Raw genomic sequence first — 26,090 nt, forward strand, 5'->3', positions numbered from 1 at the left:
GTGTCTCTGTCTCCCACGTCCTCTGCCTGCTCCGTTCCTGCCTGGGGCCCGTCTCCACCGCAGATGCATGGACATCCTGGAGCTGTCCGAGCGCTTGGACCTGCAGCAGTTCCACTCGCACACCCTCCGCCTCTACCGCGCTGTGTGCGCCCTGGGCAACAACCGCGTGGCGCATGCGCTGTGCAGCCACGTGGACCAGGCGCAGCTGCTGCACGCCCTGGAGGACGCGCACCTGCCCGGCCCTCTGCGCGCAGGTTACTACGACCTCCTCATCAGCATCCACCTGGAAAGCGCCTGCCGCAGCCGCCGCTCCATGCTCTCTGAGTACATCGTCCCCCTCACGCCGGAGACCCGCGCCATCACTCTCTTCCCGCCTGGAAAAAGGACGGAAAACGGTCCCCGCCGCCACGGCCTGCCCGGTGTCGGCGTCACCACCTCGCTGAGGCCTCCGCACCATTTCTCAGCCCCCTGTTTTGTGGCAGCCCTGCCAGCTGTTGGAGCGGCCGAAGCCCCGGCCCGCCTCAGCCCCAGCATCCCTCTGGAGGCTCTGCGGGACAAAGCACTAAGAATGCTGGGGGAGGCGGTACGAGACGGTGGGCAGCACGCACGCGACCCTGTCGGGGGCTCTGTGGAGTTCCAGTTTGTGCCCGTGCTCAAGCTCGTGTCCACCCTGCTGGTAATGGCTTCCTCCTGCCTCCCCCATCCCATTCTTCTCACGCGTTGCACATCATCCATCCGCCCATCCATATATGCATACATTCCCGCTCCCATTTATGCATCTGACCGCTCATTCACGTCTACGGCCACACACCCTTCACCTTCTCCTTTATCTTTCTATCATCTACTCATTCCCTTTTCCTTTCACCCATTCGTCTGTCATCTATTCATCTGTTTAGTAATCTCTTCCTTCTTTCTATTCCTCCATCCAACCAAACATCATTCATCTATCCTCCACCCAGCTTTCCATCCATCCATCTAGTCATTCAGCCAAACCCCCATCTTCATATTCAAAAGTCTATCCGTCTCTTTATCCTTCCATTATTCACCCAATATCTATCCATACATACATGTATTCATTGATCCAACTTTCAGTCTTGTTGTCCATTCATCTTTCTATTCTTCATTCATTCTTACATCCACCATTCCATCTATCCACCTGTCCATTTATTTATTAATATGTCTTTCCCTTCATATATCCAACATCATCCTACTTCCACCTGTGCCTCCATTCATCCACTCATCCACCTGTCCACAGAGCCAGCCATCCCCCCATCTGCCACCTACCTGTCCAACAGCCCCTATCTCTCTATCTGTATTCGGAAGACCTGTTCTTCCAAACATCGATACCTATTTATTCACCCACCCCCATCCATTCTTCTTCTTTTTTTTTAAGGCTGCACCCACAGCACACGGAAGTTTGGGCTGGGGGTCGAACTGAAGCTACAGCTGCCGGCCTACACCACAGCCACAGCAATGCCAGATCTGAGCCTTGTCTGTGACCTACACCCCAGCTCACAGCAACGCTGGTCCTTAACCCACAAAGTGAGGCCAGGGATCGAACCTGCATCCTCATGGATGCTAGTCGGGTTTGCTACTGCTGAGCCACAATGAGAATTCCCCCCATCCATTCTTTATTTCAGAAACCCTTGCATTCACAGATCCATCTAATCCAACTTTTCATACACAAACCCATCCACTTGTCCATCTCCCTATCCCACCCCAGTGCTTGGTTATTTACCCATTTATCTGTTTTACCCATCTGCTCATACACTTGCTCATGTATCTGTCACACCATCTACTCACTCACCCACCTATCTATGCATCATTTATCCTGTCATCCCTCTCCCCACCATCTCTTCTTCCACCTTTACCTTCTTCATCTCTCTCTCCACTATCCACCCGTCCATCCATCTCCCCTTTAAACCTCTGTTATCCCATCTATTAATTAATCGACCCAGCCACTCAGTCCTCCCCCATTCGTCCATCTCTCCCTCTTTCCCCACCATTTTTTCCTTTCCTCTACCCACTCTCCTTCCCCCTGTTAGCATCTTCTTTATCTTTACTGAAGGCTAGCATATGCTGGGAGCTATGAGGGCTCTATTAGGTATAGGGTCCTGCTCTACAGTCACATATGCTCAAGCTTGGGAGAAAGCACACCTACTTGTGAAGGGAGGGTTTCTCATGCTTGGCTCTGTGGTCTGAACCATGTAGGTGGGACACAGGGTGTGGATCTGAGGGGATCCTAAGTGGGATGAATGACAGGGCAGGGGGATGCTGTTCCCATTTGTGGGAGGAGTCCTATCCACCCAATGCAGGAAAGAATCTGTCTGGAGCGGGAGAAGCAGGTCTGGAGAGAGACTGGGCCTCAGTTATGGGCGTCGTGCAGGTCACAGTGAAGGACCCAGGCTTTGCCCCGTAGGTGATGGGCATCTTTGGTGATGAGGACGTGAAGCAGATCTTGAAGATGATTGAGCCCGAAGTATTCACTGAGGAAGAAGAGGAGGAGGAGGAGGAAGAAGAGGAGGAAGAAGAAGATGAGGAGGAGAAGGAGGAGGATGAGGAGGAGGAGGCACGGGAGAAGGAGGATGAGGAAAAAGAGGAAGAGGAGACAGCAGAAGGGGAAAAAGAAGAATACTTGGAGGAAGGGCTGCTCCAGATGAAGTTACCAGAGTCTGTGAAGTTACAGGTGGGCTGATTCTTCCTGGTTTCCTGCCTCCATCCTTCTGGGCTGGGAGACACAGGGTCTGGTGGGGCTGGAGTCTGAACTTGGTTCCAAGGCAGTGGGAGCCATGGAAGGGCATAAAGTGATGGAGCCCTGCTGCCTTGGAATGATTTCTCTGGTTCTCATGTGGGAGGTGAATCATAGGGATGAGACCATGGAGATGGCTGGCTTAAGGATCCAAATAGGAGGAGTTCCTGTCGTGGCACAGTGGTTAACAAATCCGACTAGGAACCATGAGGTTGCAGGTTCGATCTCTGGCCTTGCTCAGTGGGTTAAGGATCCGGCGTTGCCGTGGGTTGTGGTGAAGGTTGCAGACGCGGCTCGGATCCCACGTTGCTGTGGCTCTGGTGTAGGCCGGTGGCTACAGCTCCGATTGGACCCCTAGCCTGGGAACCTCCATATGCTGTGGGAGCAGCCCTAGAAAAGGCAAAAAAAGACCAAAAAAAAAAAAAAAAAAAAAAGGATCCAGATAGGAGACAGTGGTGGGTGGAGCAGGACAGGGCCAGGGAGTGAGGAGAGAAAGCAGGAAAAGGTTCTAGGAAGTCCTAGTGGTCTCCCCACCGTCCCTCCTACTGCATGGCTGTCACCCCACAGATGTGTAATCTGTTGGAGTATTTCTGTGACCAAGAGCTGCAGCACCGTGTGGAGTCCCTGGCAGCCTTTGCAGAACGCTACGTGGACAAGCTCCAGGCCAACCAGAGGGACCGCTATGGCATCCTCATGAAGGCCTTCACCATGACCGCTGCCGAGACTGCCCGACGTACTCGCGAGTTCCGCTCCCCACCCCAGGAGCAGGTCCTCTAACCCCCAAACTCAGCTGGCCTTACTGTCTCAACCTCAGCCTCTCCCCTTACTCTGATCACTGATGGCACTCAACCTCTAAACCTGGGCTTGACCTCTGATCCTGTGGGTATACTTCTCTCTTGCTCCCCTACCTCTCTCTGACCCAGATTTCAGAGTCAGCCCAGACTGACCCTAAGTCCTTTCAAACCTTTGATCTCCCAGATATTCCTCAGTAACTCCTGACTCCAGACAGGGGCTCAGTTGGATCTTAGATCCTTGACCTCAGAGTTCCTGCTCCGGGGTCTCTGACCCTCATTCTAACCTTTGACCTTCCCTAGATCAACATGCTATTGCACTTCAAAGATGGCGAGGATGAGGAAGATTGTCCTCTTCCTGATGAGATCCGGCAGGATTTGCTGGAATTCCATCAAGACCTGTTGACTCACTGTGGTAAGAGAGGATATCAGGGAATCCTCTTCCCCAGTTTTTTCTCGAGACCTCTCTGAAAGTTTCCCTAAGATTTCCTGATCTTGGAGTTCCCGTCGTGGCGCAGTGGTTAACGAATCCGACTAGGAACCATGAGGTTGCGGGTTCGGTCCCTGCCCTTGCTCAGTGGGTTAACGATCCGGCGTTGCCGTGAGCTGTGGTGTAGGTTGCAGACGCAGCTCAGATCCTGCGTTGCTGTGCCTCTAGCGTAGGCCGATGGCTACAGCTCCGATTCAACCCCTAGCCTGGGAACCTCCATATGCCGCGGGAGCGGCCCAAGAAATAGCAACAACAACAACAACAACAAAAGACAAAAAGACAAAAGACAAAAAAAAAAAAAAAAAAAAAAAAAAGATTTCCTGATCTTAAATATCTACAGTATTTGTGCAGTAACTGTGGGTAGGATGAATGAATGAATGAACATAGTGGACAGATACATGACAAGTGGAAAGATATGTTTGTATGGGTATTTGGGTGGATGTATATATATGAAGGGATGGTTATTGGCTATAGGTGAATGGATGAATGTGTGAAGTGATGGATAGAAGGATGAAGGAATAAAAAAATGGTTGAAGAGATGGCTGGCTGGCTGGCTGGATGAAAAGAAGGATGGCTGGAGGGATGGATGGATGACCTCTATTGCTTCTCATAAGAAGTCAGATGATAATCTTACCGAGATTTTCTTGCATGCGAGGAGTCATTTTTGTCTGCCTAGCTTTCAGGATTTCTCTTTGCCTTTAGCAGTTTGAGTATGATGTATCTAGGTGTGGAACTCTTTGAACTTATGCGACTTGAGTTTGTTGAGTTTTTTGGATTGTAGATTACTGTTTTTGGGGATTTGGGGGCCATTATTTTTCTTTCTTTATTTTTTTTTCTGTCTTTTGTTGTTGTTGTTGTTATTGTTGTTGTTGTTGTTGTTGCTATTTCTTGGGCCACTCCCACGGCATATGGAGGTTCCCAGGCTAGGGGTTGAATCGGAGCTGTAGCCACCGGCCTACACCAGAGCCACAGCAACGCGGGATCCGAGCCGCGTCTGCAACCTTCACCACAGCTCACGGCAACGCCAGATCGTTAACCCACAGAGCAAGGGCAGGGACCGAACCCGCAACCTCATGGTTCCTAGTCGGATTCGTTAACCACTGTGCCACGACGGGAACTCCCCATTATTTTTCCAAATACTTTCCTGCCCCTTTCTCATCTCTTCTTAGACCCTCCCCCCTTACACATATGTTGGTACACTTAAAGGTGTCCTATGGATCACTGAGACTCTGTTAGTTTTTCTTCACTCTTTTATCTTTCTTTTCTTCGGATTGGAAAACCTCTGTTGGCCTTCAAGTTCATTGACTCTTTCCCCTTCCAGATCAGATATGCTGTTGTGCCCCTCCAGTGTTTTTTGAATTTCCGTTATTAAAACTTTTCCAATTTTTATACTACCTTTTTATTAGTATTCTCTATTTGATGAATCATTGTTATCATACTTCTATTTAATACTGGAGACATGGTTTCCTTTAGTTCTTTGAAGATATTTGCAGTAGTTGATTGAAAATTACAAATAATTCAAGGAGCAAATAAATAACCAAGCATATGAACATATAAAGAAATAAATGAAAAACTCCATGAATGCACACATGAAAGAGAATTGAATGAATGAAAAAGTAAAGGATTCAGCAGATTAATAAGCAAACAGAGGCCTGACACCACCTCCCTTCCTGACCACTTCTAGGAATTCAGCTGGAGGGGGAGGAGGAAGAACCAGAGGAAGAAGCCACCCTGGGCAGCCGCTTGATGAGCCTGTTGGAGAAGGTGCGGCTGGTGAAGAAGAAGGAGGAGAAATCCGAGGAGGAGCCACCTGCCGAGGAGAGCAAACCCCGTGAGGACGGGGGCCACCATGGAGGGGACAGGGTGGGGCAGACAGCTCCATGCTTCGGGAGCCTTTGGGTCCAACACAAGCCATGAGGAGTCACACAATGGATGGGTAGATGAGTGTTAATGAGAGAGGAGGAGTGGAGAGTAGGTTTGGGAGGAGGTATGCTGGAGGTGTGGCCCCCGTGTGGGAGTTACAAAGTGTGTGTTGGAACAGTGTGGTGCATGGCTGTCAGGGCAGAGACATACATCCAGCCCTGGGATGATGGCAATTTTTGCACCATCATGACGTCATGTCCTTGTGGCTTTTCTTTTCTTTGTGAAATTATTGCTATGGTGAGGGATTTGAAAAGCAGTCAGGTGAACCCGACTAGCATCCATGAGGGAGGGTGGTTAGCAACTGAGAAGCCCTCCACATTGTCCTCGCTCAAGGCCCTGAGCAGGAAGAGTGTTCCGACCCTTGTGTCCCCTTCCCAGAGTCACTGCAGGAGCTGGTGTCTCACACAGTGGTGCGCTGGGCCCAAGAGGACTTTGTGCAGAGCCCGGAGCTGGTACGGGCCATGTTCAGCCTCCTGCACCGGCAGTACGACGGGCTCGGGGAGCTGCTGCGTGCCCTGCCCCGCGCCTACACCATCTCCCCCTCCTCTGTGGAGGACACCATGAGCCTACTCGAGTGCCTCGGCCAGATCCGGTCACTGCTCATCGTGCAGATGGGCCCCCAGGAGGAAAACCTCATGATCCAGAGCATTGGGTGAGGCCCCAGCCCTCCCCTGGCTTTGCACATCCTGGGGTGGGGGGGAGGAAGGGGTGCCATCCCAGCTCCAGCTGGTCCTCTGGATGTAATATTGTGTCCTTCCCAGGCTCCTGCCCCATTCTCGGAGTGGTATGCTCCCCCCAGCAGCGAGCCCATCCCCTGGGTAATGTCCCCTCCCCTTACCTCTCCATCCACCACCAGGGAACAGCTCCTACTCACCTGTGACTCTTGGCACAAGATATACCCTCTTTGGGCCTCAGTTTTTTTTTTTTTTTTGCCATTTCTTGGGCCGCTCCTGCGGCATATGGAGATTCCCAGGCTAGGGGTCTAATCGGAGCTGTAGCCACCGGCCTACGCCAGAGCCACAGCAATGGGGGATCCGAGCCACATCTGCGACTTACACCACAGCTCACGGCAACGCCGGATCGTTAACCCACTGAGCAAGGGCAGGGATCGAATCCGCAACCTCATGGTTCCTAGTCGGATTCGTTAACCACTGCGCCACGACGGGAACTCCTGGGCCTCAGTTTCTTTATCTACCTTGCAGGGTCATGGTGTGGCTTCAGCAAGTTCTTGTAGTGGTAATAATAATGAAGAAATAATAATAGTAATAGTCTTAAGCACTCAGTGTCAAGTGTGCCTCATTCATTCACTCAGCAAACATCTAGTGAGCACCTACGGTGGGCCAGGCCCTTCCTAGGCACTCAGGGATACAACATGCAACATAATAAAGGCCTCCCTGCTAGGGGAGCCCCCCTTGGATCCGTGCCTGGTTTCCTGGCCTGCGACATAGGGGGAATTAGAGTTCCTGTTCCCAGAGTGGACGCAAGAGTTGAGCGAGTTCAGATCTGCGAAGGGGCAGTGCCGGGCATGGCGTAGTTCAGTCACTGTGGTGAGTTACCACAGTGCTGGTGACAGCTCCCCCAAGGATCTGGGGGCTCTCCCTGGACCCCCCCTGCTGTCGTGACCCCCACACTCTCCCGTCCACAGGAACATCATGAACAACAAAGTCTTCTACCAACACCCGAACTTGATGCGGGCACTGGGCATGCACGAGACAGTCATGGAGGTCATGGTGAATGTCCTCGGCGGCGGGGAGTCCAAGGTAAGGGGGATGCATGGGCTGGGGAGCTCGGGGGAGGGGCCATGGGAGGGCAGGCGCTGACCACCAGCCCACCCTGCTCGCCCAGGAGATCCGCTTCCCCAAGATGGTGACGAGCTGCTGCCGCTTCCTCTGCTACTTCTGCCGCATCAGCCGGCAGAACCAGCGCTCCATGTTTGACCACCTGAGCTACCTGCTGGAGAACAGTGGCATTGGCCTGGGTGAGAACCCCTGAGCCCTCTCCTGGAAGTCCCTCTGGGCTGGCCCCCACTCCCTGCTGGATCACTCACTCAGTCATTCAACACTCACTCACTCTCACTGCCCCGCCCCCCCTCACCAGATCTGGCCCTGTAGTGAGCCGTGCTGGGGACACCCAGACAGCCCTGGGGCCTGTCCCTCATGGGGCTCATAGGAGAGTGGGGAAGACGAACCCATCCCAGACAGTGACAGCCTGGCACAGTCAGGCCCGGGATGGGGAAGCACAGGCCAGAGGAGGCACCTGACCCAGGCTGGAAAAGGGGTGGTCAAGGAGAGCTTCCTGGAGGAGGTGAGACAAGCAAAAGTGAGATGGTCAGCCATGCACCTCTAAAGAGCATTGTCACCACCTCTCACCCCCACAGGCATGCAGGGCTCCACGCCCCTGGATGTGGCTGCTGCCTCCGTCATTGACAACAACGAGCTGGCTTTGGCATTGCAGGAGCAGGACCTGGAGAAGGTACAGAAGGGGGAGGCCTGACCGCCAGGGGCACCTGCTAATTTGGGACCCACTCTGTAGGTGCCATTCTGCCTGGTCCAGGACCGAATCAGAAGGGAAATACTTTGCAGGGAAAAAATAGGACCCTGACACGTTCATGGGGCTGAGTGCAAATCCACACCTCCCTTCCCAGCCATGTGGCCTCGGCCCTCTGTGGCCCCCACTTCTTTGTGTAGCAGTGAAGGGCGTGGGCTCTGGAGTCAGCAACTTAGGTTCAACTCCCCCCACTCCCTTGCCGTGTGGTGGCAGGGAGGTGACAAGCTGACTGTGCGGAGGGTCTTGTGGGCCACAGCGAGGGTTCTGGCTTTAGCCCTAAGCGAGATGGCATCACAGTATTTGCAGGGTCCCTCTGACTGTGTGGGGGACAGGCAGGGGGTTGGAGGGCACAGTGAGCCCAGGGAGGAAGTGGCTGCGATGGTCAAGGTGGGAGGTGCTGGGGGATGATGAGGGTTATTGTTTGCTGAGGGGTCCTGAGATGACCTGGACGATGGAGCTCCAGGGAAGGGCAGGGACTGGAGCCTTGGGGAGACAGGTAGTATGGTCCGGCCCTGGCTGAGCCCCCCTCTGCCCCCAGGTGGTGTCCTACCTGGCAGGCTGTGGCCTCCAAAGCTGCCCCATGCTCCTGGCCAAAGGGTACCCGGACATCGGCTGGAACCCCTGCGGTGGTGAGCGCTACCTGGACTTCCTGCGCTTTGCTGTCTTTGTCAATGGTGAGTCCGGAGGTGGCAGTGACAGGGAAGGAGGCTGGGGGGCACGGGCCAAAGCCTCCCTCAGGCCCACAGGAGCAGGGAGCCCTCCAAGTGGGCTTGAGCCAGGGTCTGGGGGCTGACGAGGCCTGGCATTTACCTTGAGGTCGGGGGCTGTTGGGGAGGGGCCCTGGGCAGGGGCTCACGAGGACCCCCCGACCCTGCGAGCCACCAGGTGAGAGCGTGGAGGAGAACGCCAACGTGGTGGTGCGGCTGCTGATCCGCAAGCCCGAGTGCTTCGGGCCTGCCCTGCGGGGCGAGGGCGGCTCGGGGCTGCTGGCCACCATCGAGGAGGCCATCCGCATCTCCGAGGACCCCGCGCGGGACGGCCCTGGCGTCCGCAGGGACCGGCGGCGAGAGCAGTGAGTCACCCGCCCCCTCCTCAGCAGAACATCCTACCCTCCCCAAGCCCCTTGCCACCTCCCCCACACCACGCACCTTCCCCTACAGCTTCGGGGAGGAGCCCCCTGAAGAAAACCGGGTGCACCTGGGACACGCCATCATGTCCTTCTATGCTGCCTTGATTGACCTGCTGGGACGCTGTGCACCAGAGATGCATGTGAGACCCAAAGCATGGGTTGCGGGTGTCCACGGCCAACCTGAACCTCTTCCCTCAGACGCTCAACAGCATTGATTGAGCTCTTGCTTTTGGGGTGGTCCTGGGCTAGGCAATGCTGGGGACACAGCAATGACTGAGAGAGCCCCAGGTCCTGCCCTCACAGAGCTCCCAGTCCACTGGGGGTCGGGGGGAACCAGGCAGTGAGAGCCAGCGGTGGTCGGGCTGCAGGGAGCAGCACAGGCAGAGGGGTCAGGGCTGGGAATTCTAGAATTAGCTCCACAACACGGAGGCCTGCTTTGCCTGCCTTTGGGTCAGGAAGGGATGGAGCTGGGGGAATGCTCAAAAGGGGGATGGGGTGTCTGACGACATGTCCACCTCCCTTCTCCAGCTGATCCAAGCCGGCAAGGGCGAGGCCCTGCGGATCCGTGCCATCCTGCGCTCCCTCGTGCCCCTGGACGATCTCGTGGGCATCATCAGCCTCCCACTGCAGATACCCACCCTGGGCAAAGGTGCAGACGGGGCGGTGGGCAGGGGCAGTGGCGGGGGGGGGGACTCAGCAGGGGAGCGATGCTGGGGAGGAAGTGGAGGGGCCCCAAGGGCAGCCTTGACCCCCCTCTTCCTGCCCACAGACGGGGCTCTAGTACAGCCAAAGATGTCAGCATCCTTCGTGCCGGACCACAAGGCGTCGATGGTGCTCTTCCTGGACCGTGTGTACGGCATCGAGAACCAGGACTTCTTGCTGCATGTGCTGGACGTGGGGTTCCTGCCTGATATGAGGGCGGCCGCCTCGCTGGACACGGTGAGTAGCCTGGTCAACCTCCTGGCTGTGGGATGGGTCATGGGAACAGTGGCAGCACTTTTGTTGGTTCTGAACCTGTGCACATGTCATGATCCACCCCCCCATCAAGACAGAAAGCAAAAACCAAGAAAAACACTGACTTCTGGAAAAGGGTGGGTGGAAGTCTCCAACACCTCAGGTTGTAACAAATAATTCTCAGTGATGGGCCAGCACCATGGAGACACAAAGACACATGCACCGCAACAACGGCAATAACCACAGAAGGTGACAAGGCCAAGTTCGGAGGACTGAGAACTCGCCATTGGTTTGATCAAATGGAAGGAGCTGTTTCCGTGAGGTGGGGCGGGGGACTGAAAGCCTTTCAGGAAAGGGTTTAGGAGAGCCTGGGGCTGAGGTACTGGACATGGCGAGTGCTGTCAGTCTACAGAAGCTGGAGATAGAGCAACGGTGATGTGCTGGAGGAGTGAACTGGGTCAAGAGGGAACTGTTCTTAAGATGGGAGAAGTGACTGTTGTCTGTTAACTGGGAAAGGGAACTCTGAATCTTAAATTAGCACGGTTATTCAATCAATTTCCAGTTGATCAGAAATACAGGAGGTGGAGGCACAAGTGAGCTGATACCACCTAGGAAGCAACCAGCCAGAGCCAAAATGTAGGAAATTCCATTGTACCCCATGACCCAGTTTCTTCAGCAAATCAATAACCTTAAAAAGGCAGAGGGCATTCCCATGTGGTTCCAGGGGTTGAGCATCCAGTGGCTCAGGTTGGCTGCTGTGGCAAGGGTTAGATCCTTGGTCTGGGAACTTCCACATGCTGCAGGTGCCACCAAAAAGAGGGGAGGGACAGTTACCAATGGAGAGATCTGTCAGCCAAGTACAGTATGTGGATCTTCCTGGGGCCCAGATCCAAACAATCCCAGCCAGATGCAAAGGCCTTTTTTTTTTTTTGTATTTTCCAGGGCTGCACCCATGGCATATGGAGGTTCCCAGGCTAGGGGTCTAATCGGAGCTGTAGCTGCTGGCCTTCACCAGAGCCACAGCAATGCGGGATCTGAGCCGCACCTGCGACCTATACCACAGCTCACAGCAATGCCGGATCCTTAACCCACTGAGCAAGTGCAGGGATCGAACCCGCAACCTCATGGTTCCTAGTCAGATTCGTTAACCACAGAGCCATGACGGGAACTCTGCAAAGGCATTTTGAAGACAGAGAAAACTGGTCATGATTATTAAGAGATTATGTTCATCATGTGAGGTATAAAGCATGGAATGTTAAATGGAAGTACTTGTCTGAAGGTACACATTTAAGGGTCTTTGGGTAAAAGGGTATATGGCTGGAGGCTGCATTAAATATTACAGGAAAAAAGGTGGGGTTAGAGCTGAAATAAGCATGCAGACAGTGGATAGCTGCAGAACAGTCTAATCTGGGTAGTGAGGGTTTATTAACTGCCTCCTGGACTTTTGCCTCTGAAATTTTGCACAATCCAAAGTAATAAGCGTAGCAGAGACGAGGAGGAGCAGATTTGAGGGGAAGATCAGAACCTAGGGTTGTTTGCCTAGAGTTGTCCTGGGCAAGTGCCAGGGCAACCCCAGGAGGCACTGAGGGCCTGATGTCCGCCCCCTGCACCCCAGGCCACTTTCAGCACCACGGAAATGGCACTGGCGCTGAACCGCTACCTATGCCTGGCCGTGCTGCCACTCATCACCAAGTGTGCGCCACTCTTCGCGGGAACCGAGCATCGTGCCATCATGGTGGACTCCATGCTTCACACGGTGTACCGCCTGTCCCGTGGCCGCTCGCTCACCAAGGCGCAGCGCGACGTCATCGAGGAATGCCTGATGGCGCTCTGCAGGTGGGGGGCGGGCCCCGCGGTGGGAGGGGCTCCCGGGGGGCGGGCCTCGGGGTGGGAGGGGCTCCCGCAGGGGCGGGCCTCGGGGGTGGGAAAACCCCGCCCCGATCATGTCTCCGCAGGTACATCCGCCCGTCCATGCTACAGCACCTGCTTCGGCGCCTGGTGTTCGACGTGCCCATCCTTAACGAGTTCGCCAAGATGCCCCTCAAGGTGAGGACAAGCCCTCTTCAGCCTCCACCCACCAGCTTGCGCCACCCTCGGACTCTGGGGCGTCTTCTGTATCACGCGCCCAGGCCGAGGCGGCCGGGGCCACACGGGCATTCTCATTTGCGTACTGGGATTCCGAGGACATTCACTTTGCGTCATGAGTGCCTTTAACACGCTCTAATTAGCGTTTAATTCTCCTAATAGTGAGCCAGCCTCCACCGTAATTAGCACGTATTTGAGCGGGGCACACCACTTTTTCTGATTAGCATGCTTATTCAGAGGCTTCGACCACCCGCCTTCTACTATTCAAATGAGTGCATTTATTTGAATAAACAGTACCACAGCTATCCTGATTATTTGCACACTGTCTCTCCTATTATTTTTTCATTTGCATGCTTCGTTTCCATAAGGAGATACCTCGAACTCAGATATGGTAACTGTTTTGCATAAAACATCTAAATCAGCCCCTATTACAAATTTGCATATTGGACGGTGGAGGCTTTCTTCCCAATTACCATATGTTTGCATGGGGTGCTGCCTATGTTTCTATTTGCCATGTTTTATTCACATAAGCACAGATCACTCCATCCATATGCTTATCTACCCACGACCCCTACCCACGCATTAATATTCACATACTTATTTGTGCAAAGCAACACCAAACAAATCCAGCTCTGATTTAATGCCCATCCTGACTCTAAATTATAGTGCCAAATTTAGATAGTAAACCATCTAGGACCACACCCCAATAGGCACACGTATTCACCCTTATTAGCATACCATTTGCATAATCACTTCATTCATAATTTAAAAGCACTGATACCCTGGGCCTCCCTGGGGCTTTCTTTGCCTGCCGCCTGTGTATGTCCCCCTCATTTATGTGTCTCCCTTTTCGCTCCCCATCTAGCTCCTCACCAACCACTATGAGCGTTGCTGGAAGTACTACTGCCTCCCCACAGGCTGGGCCAACTTCGGAGTCACCTCGGAGGAAGAGCTGCACCTCACTCGCAAACTCTTCTGGGGCATCTTTGACTCGCTGGCCCATAAGGTCTGGGGGCCCAGGGACCTCAAAAGAAGCCTGTTTAGGGGGTTTGGGGCCCCAAGTTGGGGATCCAGAATGAAAACCACAAATTTGGGGATTCAGGGAGGGAGGCAGTTCTGCAAGTTCTGTAGTTCCAAGAGAATCTATAAGTGGGGTCTCCGCTTGGAATGTTATGGGAGAGAGAATGGGCCTCTAGTTTGGGGGCTTGGAGAGGGGTAATATAGAGGAGGTTTGAGAGTCCAGATCTGAGGTTTGGGTTGCAGAGCGAGAGACCATACTTCATGTTTGAGGGCTCAGGGAGGAGGGCTGATGACTGGAGGGGCGAGTTGGAGGTCCTGGGGCTCCAGGAATTGAAGGTTTAGCCAGGCCTGCAGTGACCCCCCCGCCACCACCCCTCTTGGCATCTCCAGAAATATGACCCAGAGCTGTACCGCATGGCTATGCCCTGCCTGTGTGCCATCGCAGGGGCCCTGCCCCCCGACTACGTGGACGCCTCATACTCATCCAAGGCTGAGAAAAAGGCTACCGTGGACGCTGAAGGCAACTTCGATCCTCGGCCTGTGGAGACTCTCAAGTGAGGCCTGGGGGGGCGGGGCCTGGGGGCAGGGGAGGGAGAAGAATGTTTCAGGGGTGGAAGGCGGGCCCACCCAGCATCTGCTGACCCCTCCCTCAATAGCGTGATCATCCCAGAGAAGCTGGACTCCTTCATCAACAAGTTTGCCGAGTACACGCATGAGAAGTGGGCCTTCGACAAGGTGGGCGTCGGGGTCCTCCCTTCTGCAGGAATCCCCACCCCTGCCAGCTCCCCTCAAGACCTCAGCCTTCTCTCGGTCTCATATCCTCCCCAAGGGCCCCACATTTCCCTGAGACCCCTAACTTCCTGGGACCCACAGCTTCTTCTGGAATCCTTGGCCCCTCCAGGGTTTCCCCTCTGTGTCCCTAGGCTGCTGGGCACCTTTCATCCTGCTCTCACCCCAGGTGTCTAGTGACGCTGCCCCTACCCACCCCCTCTCCACCTCCAGATCCAGAACAACTGGTCCTATGGGGAGAACATAGATGAGGAGCTGAAGACCCATCCCATGCTGAGGCCCTACAAGACCTTTTCAGAGAAGGTGACCAAGCCTTGGGCCCCAATGTTAGGGGTTCAAAATTTGAGGGTTCAGGGAGGAGTGAGGCAGCTTCATGGGTTTGGATCTAGCTGGATCTGTTGTTTAGGGCTCCCTATCCATGGACTTGGCCTTCCCTCGAACTTGGCTGCCTCCTCTAGACCCCGGACTCCTATTGTCCCTTAGAAAGAGTCCCAGAGACTGGGTTTGAGTCCTTGACCACACAGCTTAACTTCTCCGAGTCTCACGTATAAAATGGGATAATGAGAGTTTGTTTGGGAGGCTTCGTTACAGAGCAGGTAAGAGACCTGGGTTCTAATTCCGACTGGACCACTTCCTAGCCACGTGGTCAGGGCTTGCCCCTTCCTGGGATACTGGAGGCCAGTGAGGCTGTGCCAGGGGCTCCTACTCCCACCTCACTCTCACCCCATTCCACCAACTCCACTCCTTCTTGTTCATCCCAGGACAAAGAGATTTATCGCTGGCCCATCAAAGAGTCCTTGAAGGCCATGATTGCCTGGGAATGGACGATAGAGAAAGCCAGGGAGGGTGAGGAGGAGAAGACGGAGAAGAAAAAAACACGGAAGATATCCCAAAGTGCCCAGGTGGAGGTGGAGGCGGGGCTGGGGCGAGGGGCGGGGTCATGAGGGTGGGGAGTGGCTAGAATAAGGGGCGGGACCAGGGGAGGGTGGGGCCAGGCGGAAGGTGGAGTCAGGAAGAGGGAGAAGGAGGGGGGGAAAGACCAGGGAAAGGGGTGGGGTCGGGGAAAGGGGGCGGGCAAAGGCTAAGAGGGCTGGAAAAGGAGGGGACGTGGGTCTGCAGAACTGCAAAGGGCGGAAGAGAGGAGGGTGGCTTAGAGACCCGGCCTTAGGAGAGGGTACAGAGGAGGGGTGTAGGGCTAGGTATGGGGATAAATTGGGTTGGGGCCTGAGCTTCCTGCTAGCCCATTAAGTCCTCCCTGCCCTGCCCCAATCTCTCCCTTGTCCTCCCAGACCTATGATGCTCGAGAAGGCTACAACCCCCAGCCCCCTGACCTCAGCGGCGTTACCCTGTCCCGGGAGCTGCAGGTGAGACTTCTGATCTTTTTGGGGGGACATGGACGTGTCTTCTGGGGGAGGAGGACATCCCCTGAATGGGCCTTGCCCTGTGCATCCACTCCCAGGCTATGGCAGAACAACTGGCGGAAAATTACCACAACACGTGGGGACGGAAGAAGAAGCAGGAGCTGGAAGCCAAGGGTGAGGGCGCCTACCCCACCGCCGCACAGACCCTCCTGCTCCACGGTCCCTCCTGCTCCACTGTCCCCTAGTCCCAGGCTCTGGAGTCATAAGCGCCAGGGATGGAATTGTGCGACTTTAGACAACTGCTTTCACCCCACTGAACCTTCGTTTCTTGTCTATGCAGTGGGGATAATCACAGCATTTACTGCTGTAGGGTTGTGGTGAAGATGTTGCGAGTATCTGAAAGCAGTGTTTTGGTTATTCTTATTTCTGTCTTTATTGCTGTAATTATGCACACCCTCAACTCCAGAACCACTTCAGGAGTGGCCTGGGTACTCCCCAGCCCCCTGATTTCTGGTCTTTATCGCCCAGGTGGTGGGACCCACCCCTTGCTGGTTCCCTACGACACTCTCACGGCCAAGGAGAAGGCACGAGATAGAGAGAAGGCCCAGGAGCTGCTGAAGTTCCTGCAGATGAATGGCTATGCGGTCACCAGGCAAGCTAGCTGGAAGCCCCACCAGGGAGGGTCAGGGAGCAGGGAGCAGGGGCATTACCTGGGCGAAAGCTGGGAAAGACACACCCTAGGTAGTGGAGGCGGAGCCCCAGAGGGGAAGTTAAAGGGGGTATGGCCTGGGGAGAGGAGGTGGGGCCAGAGAGGGGTGGGCCCTGGAAAGCAGAGGCGGATCCAGGGAGGGGAGGAGTCTTAGAAGGGCGAATCCTGGAAAGCGGGGGCGGAGCCTGGGGGGGAGTCCAGGGGAACTGGGGCGGGGCTGGAAACACAGCGGCGGACCTGTGTCTGGGCTGACTCCTCCCTCTGCCTGCACCGGCAGGGGCCTTAAGGACATGGAACTGGACACATCTTCCATTGAGAAACGGTTTGCCTTTGGCTTCCTGCAGCAGTTGCTGCGCTGGATGGACATTTCTCAGGAGTTTATCGCCCACCTGGGTACGGAGTTTCACCTAGGGACTCAGAGCATGCATTCCCCTTTCCTCCCCTGGCCTGATCACTCTGCCAGGCACTGTTCTAGGCGTTGAGAATACTGCAGCGAACAACGGAAACAGTGATCCCCCTCCTCTGCAACTTATCACGCCCGTGATGGATTCAGACATTTAACGTCAGAAATAAGGATCCCTTAGTGTGTTAGAAAGTAATTAAGGTCGGACTGAGGAGGAGTGGGGATGTGAGTTGGTGTAACCCGTTATAATTTTATTTATTTATTTATTTATTTATTTATTTATTTATTTATTTATTTATTTTTGTCTTTTTGCTATTTCTTGGGCCGCTCCCTCGGCATATGGAGGTTCCCAGGCTAGGAGTCAAATTGGAGCTATAGCCACCGGCCTACGCCAGAGCCACAGCAACGCAGGATCTGAGCCGCGTCTGCAACCGACACCACAGCTCTCAGCAACGCCGGATCGTTTACCCACTGAGCAAGGGCAGGGACCAAACCCGCAACCTCATGGTTCCTAGTCGGATTCGTTAACCACTGCGCCACGACGGGAACTCCTGTGGCTTTTTCCTCTGAGTGAAATGATGCCCCAGGAGCGTTCTAAGCAGGAGAGGGCCCTGACCTGCCTTGGGGGATCACAGGATCCCTCTGGCTGCTTGAGGGAACAGACTGTCAGGGGCAGGAGCAAAAGAGTGAGAACTGGGGATTCTGGGTCTGTTTTGAAGGCTGAGTCTGTTGGGGGGCCCAGCAGATGCCTCTGATAATGTCGCTAAGAATCACAGCTGGGGCCCTGATACTCCCCTCCAGCTTCCCCCAGAGAGCCCCAACTGTCCCTTTGAGAGCCACCAGGAATCCCCACGTTCCCTTCCCACGGCCCAGCAGGATTCACTCGTACATCTCACCCCAAATCTCCCCGGAGCTGAACTTCTGGCCTGCACTCTCCCTGCACGTCCCTCTCCGCTCTGAACCTCCGTCTCCTCACCTACCAGAAGGGGGGTCTGTTCGCTATAACCGGGGTGGTTCTGTCATTTATTTTGCTGGGTGAGCCATTTCGCTTCAGTGTCTTCATCTGCAAAAGGAGGGCGAGGGGCCAGTGTGTGGGCCCTCCACGTTGAGATTGTGCGAGAACATTTCTCTGAGTGCCGGGGACGGAGCAAGGGTTTAGTCATTGGAGTCAGCATTATTACTTAATAGTATGAACTACTGCTCTCACTATGATGATGGTGGATGTTCCCAGGCTAGAAGTCTAGTCGGAGCTACAGCTGCTGGCCTATGTCACAGCCACAGCAACGCAGGATACAAACCGCATCTTCGACCCTCACCACAGCTCAAGGCAATGCCGAATCCTTGATTCACTGAGCGAGGGCAGGAATCGAACCCACAACCTCATGGTTCTAGTCGGATTTGTTTCTGCTGTGCCATGACGGGAACTCCCTGTTTCCATTTTAAAGTTTAATCTAAACTTTAGATTAGATTAGAGTTGCATGGTGGAGGCATGCTGAGCCCATTAAGTTTGATCCGTCTACATTGACTTTTTTTTTTTTTGTCTTTTTGCCATTTCTTGGGCTGCTCCCGCGGCATATGGGAGGTTCCCAGGCTAGGGGGTGAATCAGATCTATAGCTGCCAGCCTACGCCAGAGCCACAGCAACGCGGGATCTGAGTCGCGTCTGCGACCCACACCAGAGCTCACGGCAACGCCGGATCCTTAACCCACTGAGCAAGGGCAGGGATCGAACCCTCAACCTCATGGTTCCTAGTCGGATTCGTTAACCACTGCGCCACGACGGGAACTCCCTACATCAACTTCTTGTTTCATTCGTTCGTTCCATACTTAATCTCTGCCAGGTATTGAAGTTCATGAAGAAAAGGACTTGTGATAGGTGAAGAAAGGGGTGTTCCATGACCTTACCATATCCCAGTTTGTCCTGTTCCCCATTGTCAGCTTCAGGAAAGGTTTGATCAAGGATTTGGGGAGGGGGAATGAGATAAAAGATAAACAGAAGTGACCTCATACCAGCAGGTTATATCCTATTATATCCTAACTCTGCCTGATGAGAACACCCTGAGTTCCCTGGCCTTGAACCCACATGACCCCTCTTTGCTTTCCCCCACCAGAGGCTGTGGTCAGCAGTGGACGAGTGGAAAAGTCCCCCCATGAACAGGAGATAAAATTCTTTGCCAAGGTGAGAGGTGGGCTCAGAAGCTGAGGGGCTGGGGACTTGGGGGCTGTCTTTGCCCTTCACCACCTTCATCTCTTCCCCACCCCATCCCAGATCCTGCTCCCTTTGATCAACCAGTACTTCACCAACCACTGCCTCTATTTTCTGTCCACTCCGGCCAAAGTGCTGGGCAGCGGCGGCCACGCCTCCAACAAGGAGAAGGAAATGATCACCAGGTGTGCCCCGCCCCCTGCCCCGCCCCCCGCCCCCTGCCGCTCCGCCCCCCGCCCTCTGACCCAGCCCCAGAGCTCAGAGCATTGTAATCCTGGATCCTTTCCTCCCAACCGTGGACCTTAGGGGCTTTGTCCTGGGCACTTGGCACTGACCAGTCTACCTGCAGAAGTGATCGAAGGGCTCGGGTGACCAGCCATCCTGGTGCGCCCCAGGACATGGGACTTTCAGGCAAACTGGGATGAACTGGTCAGGTCACCCTGTCAGAAAAGCAGCAGGCCAGGAGTTCCGGTTGTGGCTCAGAGGGTTAAAAATCTGACTAGTATCTATGAGGATGTGGGTTTGATCCCTGGCCTTGCTCAGTGGGCGAAGGATCTGGCGTTGCTGTGAGCTGAGGTGTAGGTCTCAGATGCACCTTGGATCTGGCATTGCTGTGGCTGTGGTAGAGGCCAACACCTGTAGCTCCGATTAGACTCCTGGGAACCTCCATATGCTGCAGGTCTGTTCCCCCTGAAAGAAAGAAAGGCGGGGGGGAGAGAAAGAAAAGAAAAGAAAAAAGAAAAGAAAGAAAGACACACCAGCCTCCTCACCCCCAGGAGCCCAAGGCTGTGACCTTCAAGCTTGTTCCTCTCTCTGCGGCCCCCCCCGCCCCCCGCGCGCCCTGACTCCTTCATTTTCTCTCCCCTCATCCTACCTGTGTCCCCTTGGCTCTGTCCTCTGCCCTTCTCTCCCTGTCCCTCCTTCCCTAACTGTGTCCCCTGCTGTCCTTGCTCCATTTCCGCTGTCCTCCTGGTCCTTTCTCTTCCTCAGCCTCTTCTGCAAGCTGGCCGCTCTTGTCCGTCACCGAGTCTCTCTCTTTGGTAAGCAGCTCTGCTCCCTGAGCCCTTCTCCCCGGCTCCCCCTCCCTTCCCCCCATGACCAATCTCACCCTGAAGAAATAGGGCCCAGTTTCTTGCTTTAAGTTGAACAACCTTCTCTGCGTTCTTCCTCTGGACTTGGACATGGAGTGCGTAGTCCTGGGGACAGGCCAGTAATGGGATAGTCCTGGGCTCTGCCCCCATGGAGCTTCCAGATTCATCACCAGACAGTGACAGAGGTCAGGGCCAGGGAGGGACTGGCAGAGGGGTCACAGCCAGATGAGGAGAGGACGCAGGCCTGTGGCAGCACGGGTGGGGTGGGTGGGTGGAGAGAGAGCCGTCGGGGTGGGTGGACAAAGAGGTCTGTCCTCATGACCCTTCCTTCAGCTAAGCCCATCTTCCTCCCCCAGGGACGGATGCCCCAGCCGTGGTCAACTGCCTTCACATCCTGGCACGTTCCCTGGACGCGAGGTGGGGCTCCGGGTCACGGTGCCCCCTCCCATCCTAACCCTGCTCGCACCCCAGCCCCTGCTCTCCCAGATGCTCCACAACCTCAAATCTCAGACTCTAGAGCTGCTGTGCTCCCGCCTCCCTCCTAGGACAGTGATGAAGTCTGGCCCCGAGATTGTGAAGGCCGGCCTCCGTTCCTTCTTCGAGAGCGCCTCGGAGGACATCGAGAAGATGGTGGAGAACCTGCGCCTGGGCAAGGTGTCACAGGCGCGCACGCAGGTCAAGGGCGTGGGCCAGAACCTCACCTACACCACCGTGGCCCTGCTGCCTGTGCTAACCACCCTCTTCCAGCACATCGCCCAGCACCAGTTTGGAGACGACGTCATCCGTAAGGACGGTCCCGAGGGTGGGCGTGGGGCGGGGGGCACGGATGTCAGTTCAGCCACCACCACCCATCCCAATGGAATCCGCACGCGTTTCAGTGTGTGTTTATTGAGAGGATTTATTTCCATAAGCAAAGTGTGCATTCAATTCAGTGCAGTGGTGGGTGGTGGGTAACAGAATGAGTGTTAATTCTGTAGCTCTGACAAAAGACCTAAGTCACTGTAGCTTAAACCAGTTAGAAGTATATATGTATATATATATTTTTTTTTAGGGCTGCACCTGCAGCATATGGAAGTTCCTGGGCTAGGGGTAGAATTGGATCTGTAGCTGCCAGCCACAGCCACACGGGATCTGAGCCATGCGTATGACCTACACCACAGCTCACAGCAACACCGGATTCTTAATTCACTGTGCAAGGCCACGGATTGAACCCACATCCTCATGGATCCTAGTCGGGTTCATTAACTGCTGAACCATGAAGAGAACTCCCAGAATTATATTTCTTTCTCATGTAACAATCTACTTGTTGGTTGGTTGTGATGTCAGAAGCCCAGGTTCCTTCCATCTTCTTGCTCTGCTGTCCCTAAAATACTGCCTTTATCCTTTTGCTTCAAGAGGGTGTGCCATCACATTCTCATTCTACCAGAAGGAGAGGAGAAAAAGCAGAGGAGAGCACCTCACTACTTTGAAAGGAACAGCCCAGGAGTGGCCCACATCACTTCTCTCACATTCATCCTATTAGCCAGGACTCAGCGCATGGTCACAGGTCACTGCAAAGAAGGCTAGGAAAGTGGGCTTTAGTCTGGGAGGTCGTGTGTCGGGCTAGGTAGGAGAGCAGAGCAGAAAGGAGGTAAGGACAGATACTGGGGGTCAGTGAGCAGCGCCTGCTCTGTTTATCCAACCGAATGGCACCTGTATTGTGTGACCTGGGATCTAGTGACATAGCACATACAGTGTGTAACAAAATGACCTTAATGAGACACCGGCAAGATGAAACACCTGGTCGGGAGTCATGACAGGGTGTGTTCAGGTCCTCCAAAAAGCCTTCCAAGTTGCGACATGGGCCAGGCTGGAGGTGGGGAAAGGCTGGAGGGGCTGATGGGAGGGAAGTTTGGGAGGCTGAAGAGGCAGGTTGCGAAGGGGAGGCATCCAGAGTCAGGGCCTTGGCCTGGGGACCTGGGGACAGTGGGGCCTCCATGAGACAGACTGGAAGAAGTAACACATTTGTAGGAGATGCCAAGGTCGGTTGTGAGGCCCCAGGGGATGGCTACCCAGGCGGAAGTGTCCAGGCAGGCTGTGGGGCCCTGGGGGAAGGGGAGGGCCATCTCAGCTCCCTACTTTTTTGTAAGTGATAAAAATAAGAGCTGTCAGGAGTCCCCATTGTGGTGCAGCGGAAGCAAATCCAACTAGTAACCTTGAGGATGTGGGTTTGATCCCTGGCCTTGCATGGTGGGTCAGGGATCCGGTGTCGCCGTGAGCTGTGGTGTAAGTTGAAGACATGGCTTGGATCATGCATTGCTATGGCTGTGGTGTCAGCTGGCAGCTGCAGCTTTGATTCGACCCTTAGCCCAGAAACTTCCATGTGCAGCGGGTTTGGCCCTAAAAAAAAAAAAAAGGGAACAGTAACGCTTGGATGGGGTTCTTCTCATACCCTGACATTCGAAATTTTGAAAACATACAGAAAAGTAGGACTTCCCCTGTGACTCGCAGCATAGCTATTTAGTGTTGCTTCTCCAGTGGCTGTGGCTCCACCCCTGGCTTGGGAACTTCCATGTGCCACAGGTGCGACCACTGTTTTTTTTGTTTTTTGGTTTTTTTTTAAATACAGAAGAGTAGAAAGGAGAGAATTATTAACAATTTGCCCTTGTAGTTACCGTCATGGCGCAGTGGTTAACGAATCCAACTAGGAACCATGAGGTTGTGGGTTCAATCCCTGGCCTTGCTCAGTGGGTTAAGGATCTGGCGTTGCTGTGAGCTGTGGTGTAGGTTGAAGACGCGGCTTGGATCCCAAGTTGCTGTAGCGGTGGTGTAGGCTGACGGCTACAGCTCCGATTGGACCCCTAGCCTGGGAACCTCCATATGCCGCAGGAGCAGCCCAAGAAATGGCAAAAAGACAAAAACAACAACAACAACCAAAAAAAACAAAAAAACAATTTGCCCTTGGGGGTTCCCATCATGGCTCAGCAGAAAAAAATCCAACTAGCATCCATGAAGATGCAGGTTCGATCCCTGGCCTCGCTCAGGGATCTGGCATTGCCGTGAGCTGTGGTGTAAGTTGCATTCATGGCTGGGTACTGGCGTTGTTGTAGCTGTGGCGGCTGCCGATCCCATTTGACTCCTAAACTGGGAACCTCCATATGCTGAGGGTGCAACCCTAAAATGACAAAAAAATAAAATAAAATAACCCCAACAGTTTGCCCCATTTGTTTGACCTTTCACTTAATGAGGGACAGTATTTACAAACTTTTTGTTGAACTTCTGAATGTGAGTTGCACACACAGTGACACCTCATTCCTAAATATTTAGGCTTCAGCACCTGGAATGAGAATTTCTCTCATGTAAGCACAATATTAGTATCATACTTAACCTGACAATAGGTGAGTTTCCCTGTTACCCTCAAAATGTCTTTGCTTTTTTAAAAAATTCAGTTAAGTTTTTTCTCTCATTGCATTTGGTTGTTATGTCTCTATCATTACTTTTTTTTCACTTTTTTGGCTGCCCCACCGCATATGGAGTTCCCGGGCCAGGCATCAGATCTGAGCCATAGTTGTGACCTACACTGCAGCTACAGCAAATGCCCATGTGCCAGGCCAGATCCCAGTGCTGCAGAGACACCACTGGTCCCGTGGCACCGCAGTGGGAACTCTATGTCATTACTCATCAATTTAGAACAGTCCCCCTGCCCTCTTTTTGCCTCATGACATTTATGAAGTTGCTGAGGTTCTTAACCTGGCCTTTGGGTGATATGTGGGTAGCCATGCCTGGAGTCTGGATTGGCTGTCTCTTTGCATTTTCTGGAGAGAGCGTCCCTTTGCTGTCATCAAAGACATCCATGACTCCTCTCTAAGGAAAGAACAACAAGCAGCCTTCACCGAGTGCTTGCTGCGCACCCTCTTCCCATTGCTTTTCAAGTATTAACTCATTTAATCCTCAAAATAACCCTACGAGGAGGATACTGTAATTATCCACATTTTACAGATAGGAAAATCGAGGCCAAGAGAGAGTTGGTCCTTGCTTAACTCACAAACCTAGTAAAGGGTAGGCTGGCTGTACAGGCCCTGCGCTGTCCCATCACTGGTGACAAGGGAGTGGGTTGGGAGGAACCTGTGTGGACACCCGCCCTCCCTCTTTCCCTCAGTGGATGACGTTCAGGTCTCTTGCTATCGAACGCTGTGCAGTATCTACTCTCTGGGAACCACCAGGAACCCTTACGTGGAAAAGTAAGGAGAGACAGCCCATGGGGGCTGGGCTGGGTACTGAGGGGGCTCAGGGAGGGGAGGGCGCGGGTGAGGATGGAGGTGAGAGAAGAGATGGGACGCGGTCGCTCTTCAACAGACGTGCGCACTGTGGCAACTGCAGTTCCTCAGGGTGGCCATGTGGGGGCGCACTGAGGAAGGCATGGGAAGCAAGTGGAGCCGACTGGTTGGGGGCCAGGATGCCAGGCTGTTCTCCAGTGGCGGCAGGATCACGCAGAAACTATGGTGACACACAGGAGCCAGGCATACTAGGATCCCTGGGGAGAGCCGCTGGCAGTGCTAGGATTACCGGAGAAGCAAGAGGGCATTTAGGAAAGCCAGGGAGACGGCCGTATCAGTGACCCCCGATGAATAGCCTCTCTGCTCCAAAGGGTCCTGGGGAGAGGCACTTACGTGGAGGAGGGGACTGGGATCCAGGACTGGGCAGAGGGGGCGTGGGAACTAAGCACAGCCTCCTCTTCCAGGCTGCGGCCAGCCCTCGGTGAGTGCCTGGCCCGCCTGGCAGCAGCCATGCCAGTGGCATTCCTGGAGCCCCAGCTGAACGAGTACAATGCCTGCTCAGTGTACACCACCAAGTCTCCCCGGGAGCGGGCCAGTAAGTTGGATGTGGCTGGGGCAGCTGTCAAGGGTTATATTCTGCCCGTGCAGGGCTGGGGAGACCCATGATGGAGGTAGTGTGGCCCAGTCTGGGCCCCAAGGGGCTGAGGAGTCCCCAGCTTGGGGGTGCTCCAGAGTGGGGAATCCCAGAGTTTGTGGGGCTCTGGTTTGTGGTGTGGACACTGAGGTCTGAGGTCTGGGCATGATGGGTCTGGGCATGATGGGTTGACCCTCCTTGCACCCCAGTCCTGGGGCTCCCCAACAGCGTGGAGGAGATGTGCCCGGATATTCCGGTGCTGGAGCGGCTCATGGCAGACATCGGGGGGCTGGCCGAGTCGGGGGCCCGCTACACGGAGATGCCACACGTCATTGAGATCACGCTGCCCATGCTGTGCAGCTACCTGCCCCGCTGGTGGGAACGCGGGCCCGAGGCGCCCCCACCCGCCCTGCCCGCGGGAGCCCCTCCGCCCTGCACAGCTGTCACTTCCGACCACCTCAACTCCCTGCTGGGAAACATCCTGCGGATCATCGTCAACAACCTGGGCATCGACGAGGCCTCATGGATGAAGCGGCTGGCCGGTGGGTCTGGCAGGCACCCGGCTCCTGAGAACTGGGGCCAGTGCCCTGGGGCTCAGGTGCCTTGATCTGATGGCCTCAGAGGGCGATCCCTCAGAGGGGTCCATGATTTCCTGAGAGTGGGGAAGATTTTTGGGGGTTGCAAGGCCAGAGATCATCCTAAGGGATCAAAATCTCAGGCTCTTAAGGATGCCGGGGTTCTCCAGGCTGGATTCTGGATTTCTGGAGCCTTGGAGAGAGTTAGAACAAGGGTTAGGAGCTAGGTCAGAAGGCTGAGTTCCTTCTACAAAGGGTCAAAGGACCAGGTCAAACATCCAGGTCCCTAATATGGACAATTAGGGTTCTGGGTCAGAGGTCAAGAAATGAGTCTTTAAAAGATTGGGATTCCCGGTTCAGAAGTTGTATGTCAGGACTT

At 54.4% G+C, this 26,090-nt stretch overlaps 2 protein-coding genes across 4 annotated transcripts in view; both read left to right on the forward strand.

The window, feature by feature from the left end:
• The window catches only part of NFKBIB (NFKB inhibitor beta), a 1,076,695-nt gene that overhangs the window by 745,196 nt on the left and 305,409 nt on the right, over positions 1-26,090 (forward strand). The gene's annotated exons all lie outside the window — the stretch shown is intronic.
• The window catches only part of RYR1 (ryanodine receptor 1), a 117,937-nt gene that overhangs the window by 40,672 nt on the left and 51,175 nt on the right, over positions 1-26,090 (forward strand). For all 3 annotated transcript variants that reach the window (XM_084958575.1, XM_084958576.1, NM_001001534.2), the window contains 33 exon segments: positions 64-676; positions 2,420-2,686; positions 3,317-3,517; positions 3,844-3,955; positions 5,715-5,861; positions 6,332-6,605; positions 7,599-7,713; positions 7,799-7,931; positions 8,331-8,425; positions 9,039-9,174; positions 9,386-9,572; positions 9,661-9,769; positions 10,158-10,278; positions 10,399-10,568; positions 12,199-12,419; positions 12,539-12,629; positions 13,534-13,674; positions 14,079-14,242; positions 14,345-14,423; positions 14,691-14,780; positions 15,239-15,379; positions 15,767-15,841; positions 15,937-16,012; positions 16,367-16,490; positions 16,825-16,940; positions 19,061-19,128; positions 19,219-19,340; positions 20,146-20,195; positions 20,603-20,663; positions 20,792-21,030; positions 24,385-24,466; positions 24,967-25,097; positions 25,346-25,678. In XM_084958575.1, the coding sequence (XP_084814701.1) occupies positions 64-676; positions 2,420-2,686; positions 3,317-3,517; positions 3,844-3,955; positions 5,715-5,861; positions 6,332-6,605; positions 7,599-7,713; positions 7,799-7,931; positions 8,331-8,425; positions 9,039-9,174; positions 9,386-9,572; positions 9,661-9,769; positions 10,158-10,278; positions 10,399-10,568; positions 12,199-12,419; positions 12,539-12,629; positions 13,534-13,674; positions 14,079-14,242; positions 14,345-14,423; positions 14,691-14,780; positions 15,239-15,379; positions 15,767-15,841; positions 15,937-16,012; positions 16,367-16,490; positions 16,825-16,940; positions 19,061-19,128; positions 19,219-19,340; positions 20,146-20,195; positions 20,603-20,663; positions 20,792-21,030; positions 24,385-24,466; positions 24,967-25,097; positions 25,346-25,678 (5,084 nt within the window).

This window comes from Sus scrofa, chromosome 6 (genome assembly GCF_054392235.1).
Source record: "Sus scrofa isolate SSC_HxYL_T2T_F1_AM1 chromosome 6, Sscrofa_HxYL_maternal_Yorkshire_Landrace_v2.0, whole genome shotgun sequence".
NCBI lineage: Eukaryota > Metazoa > Chordata > Mammalia > Artiodactyla > Suidae > Sus > Sus scrofa.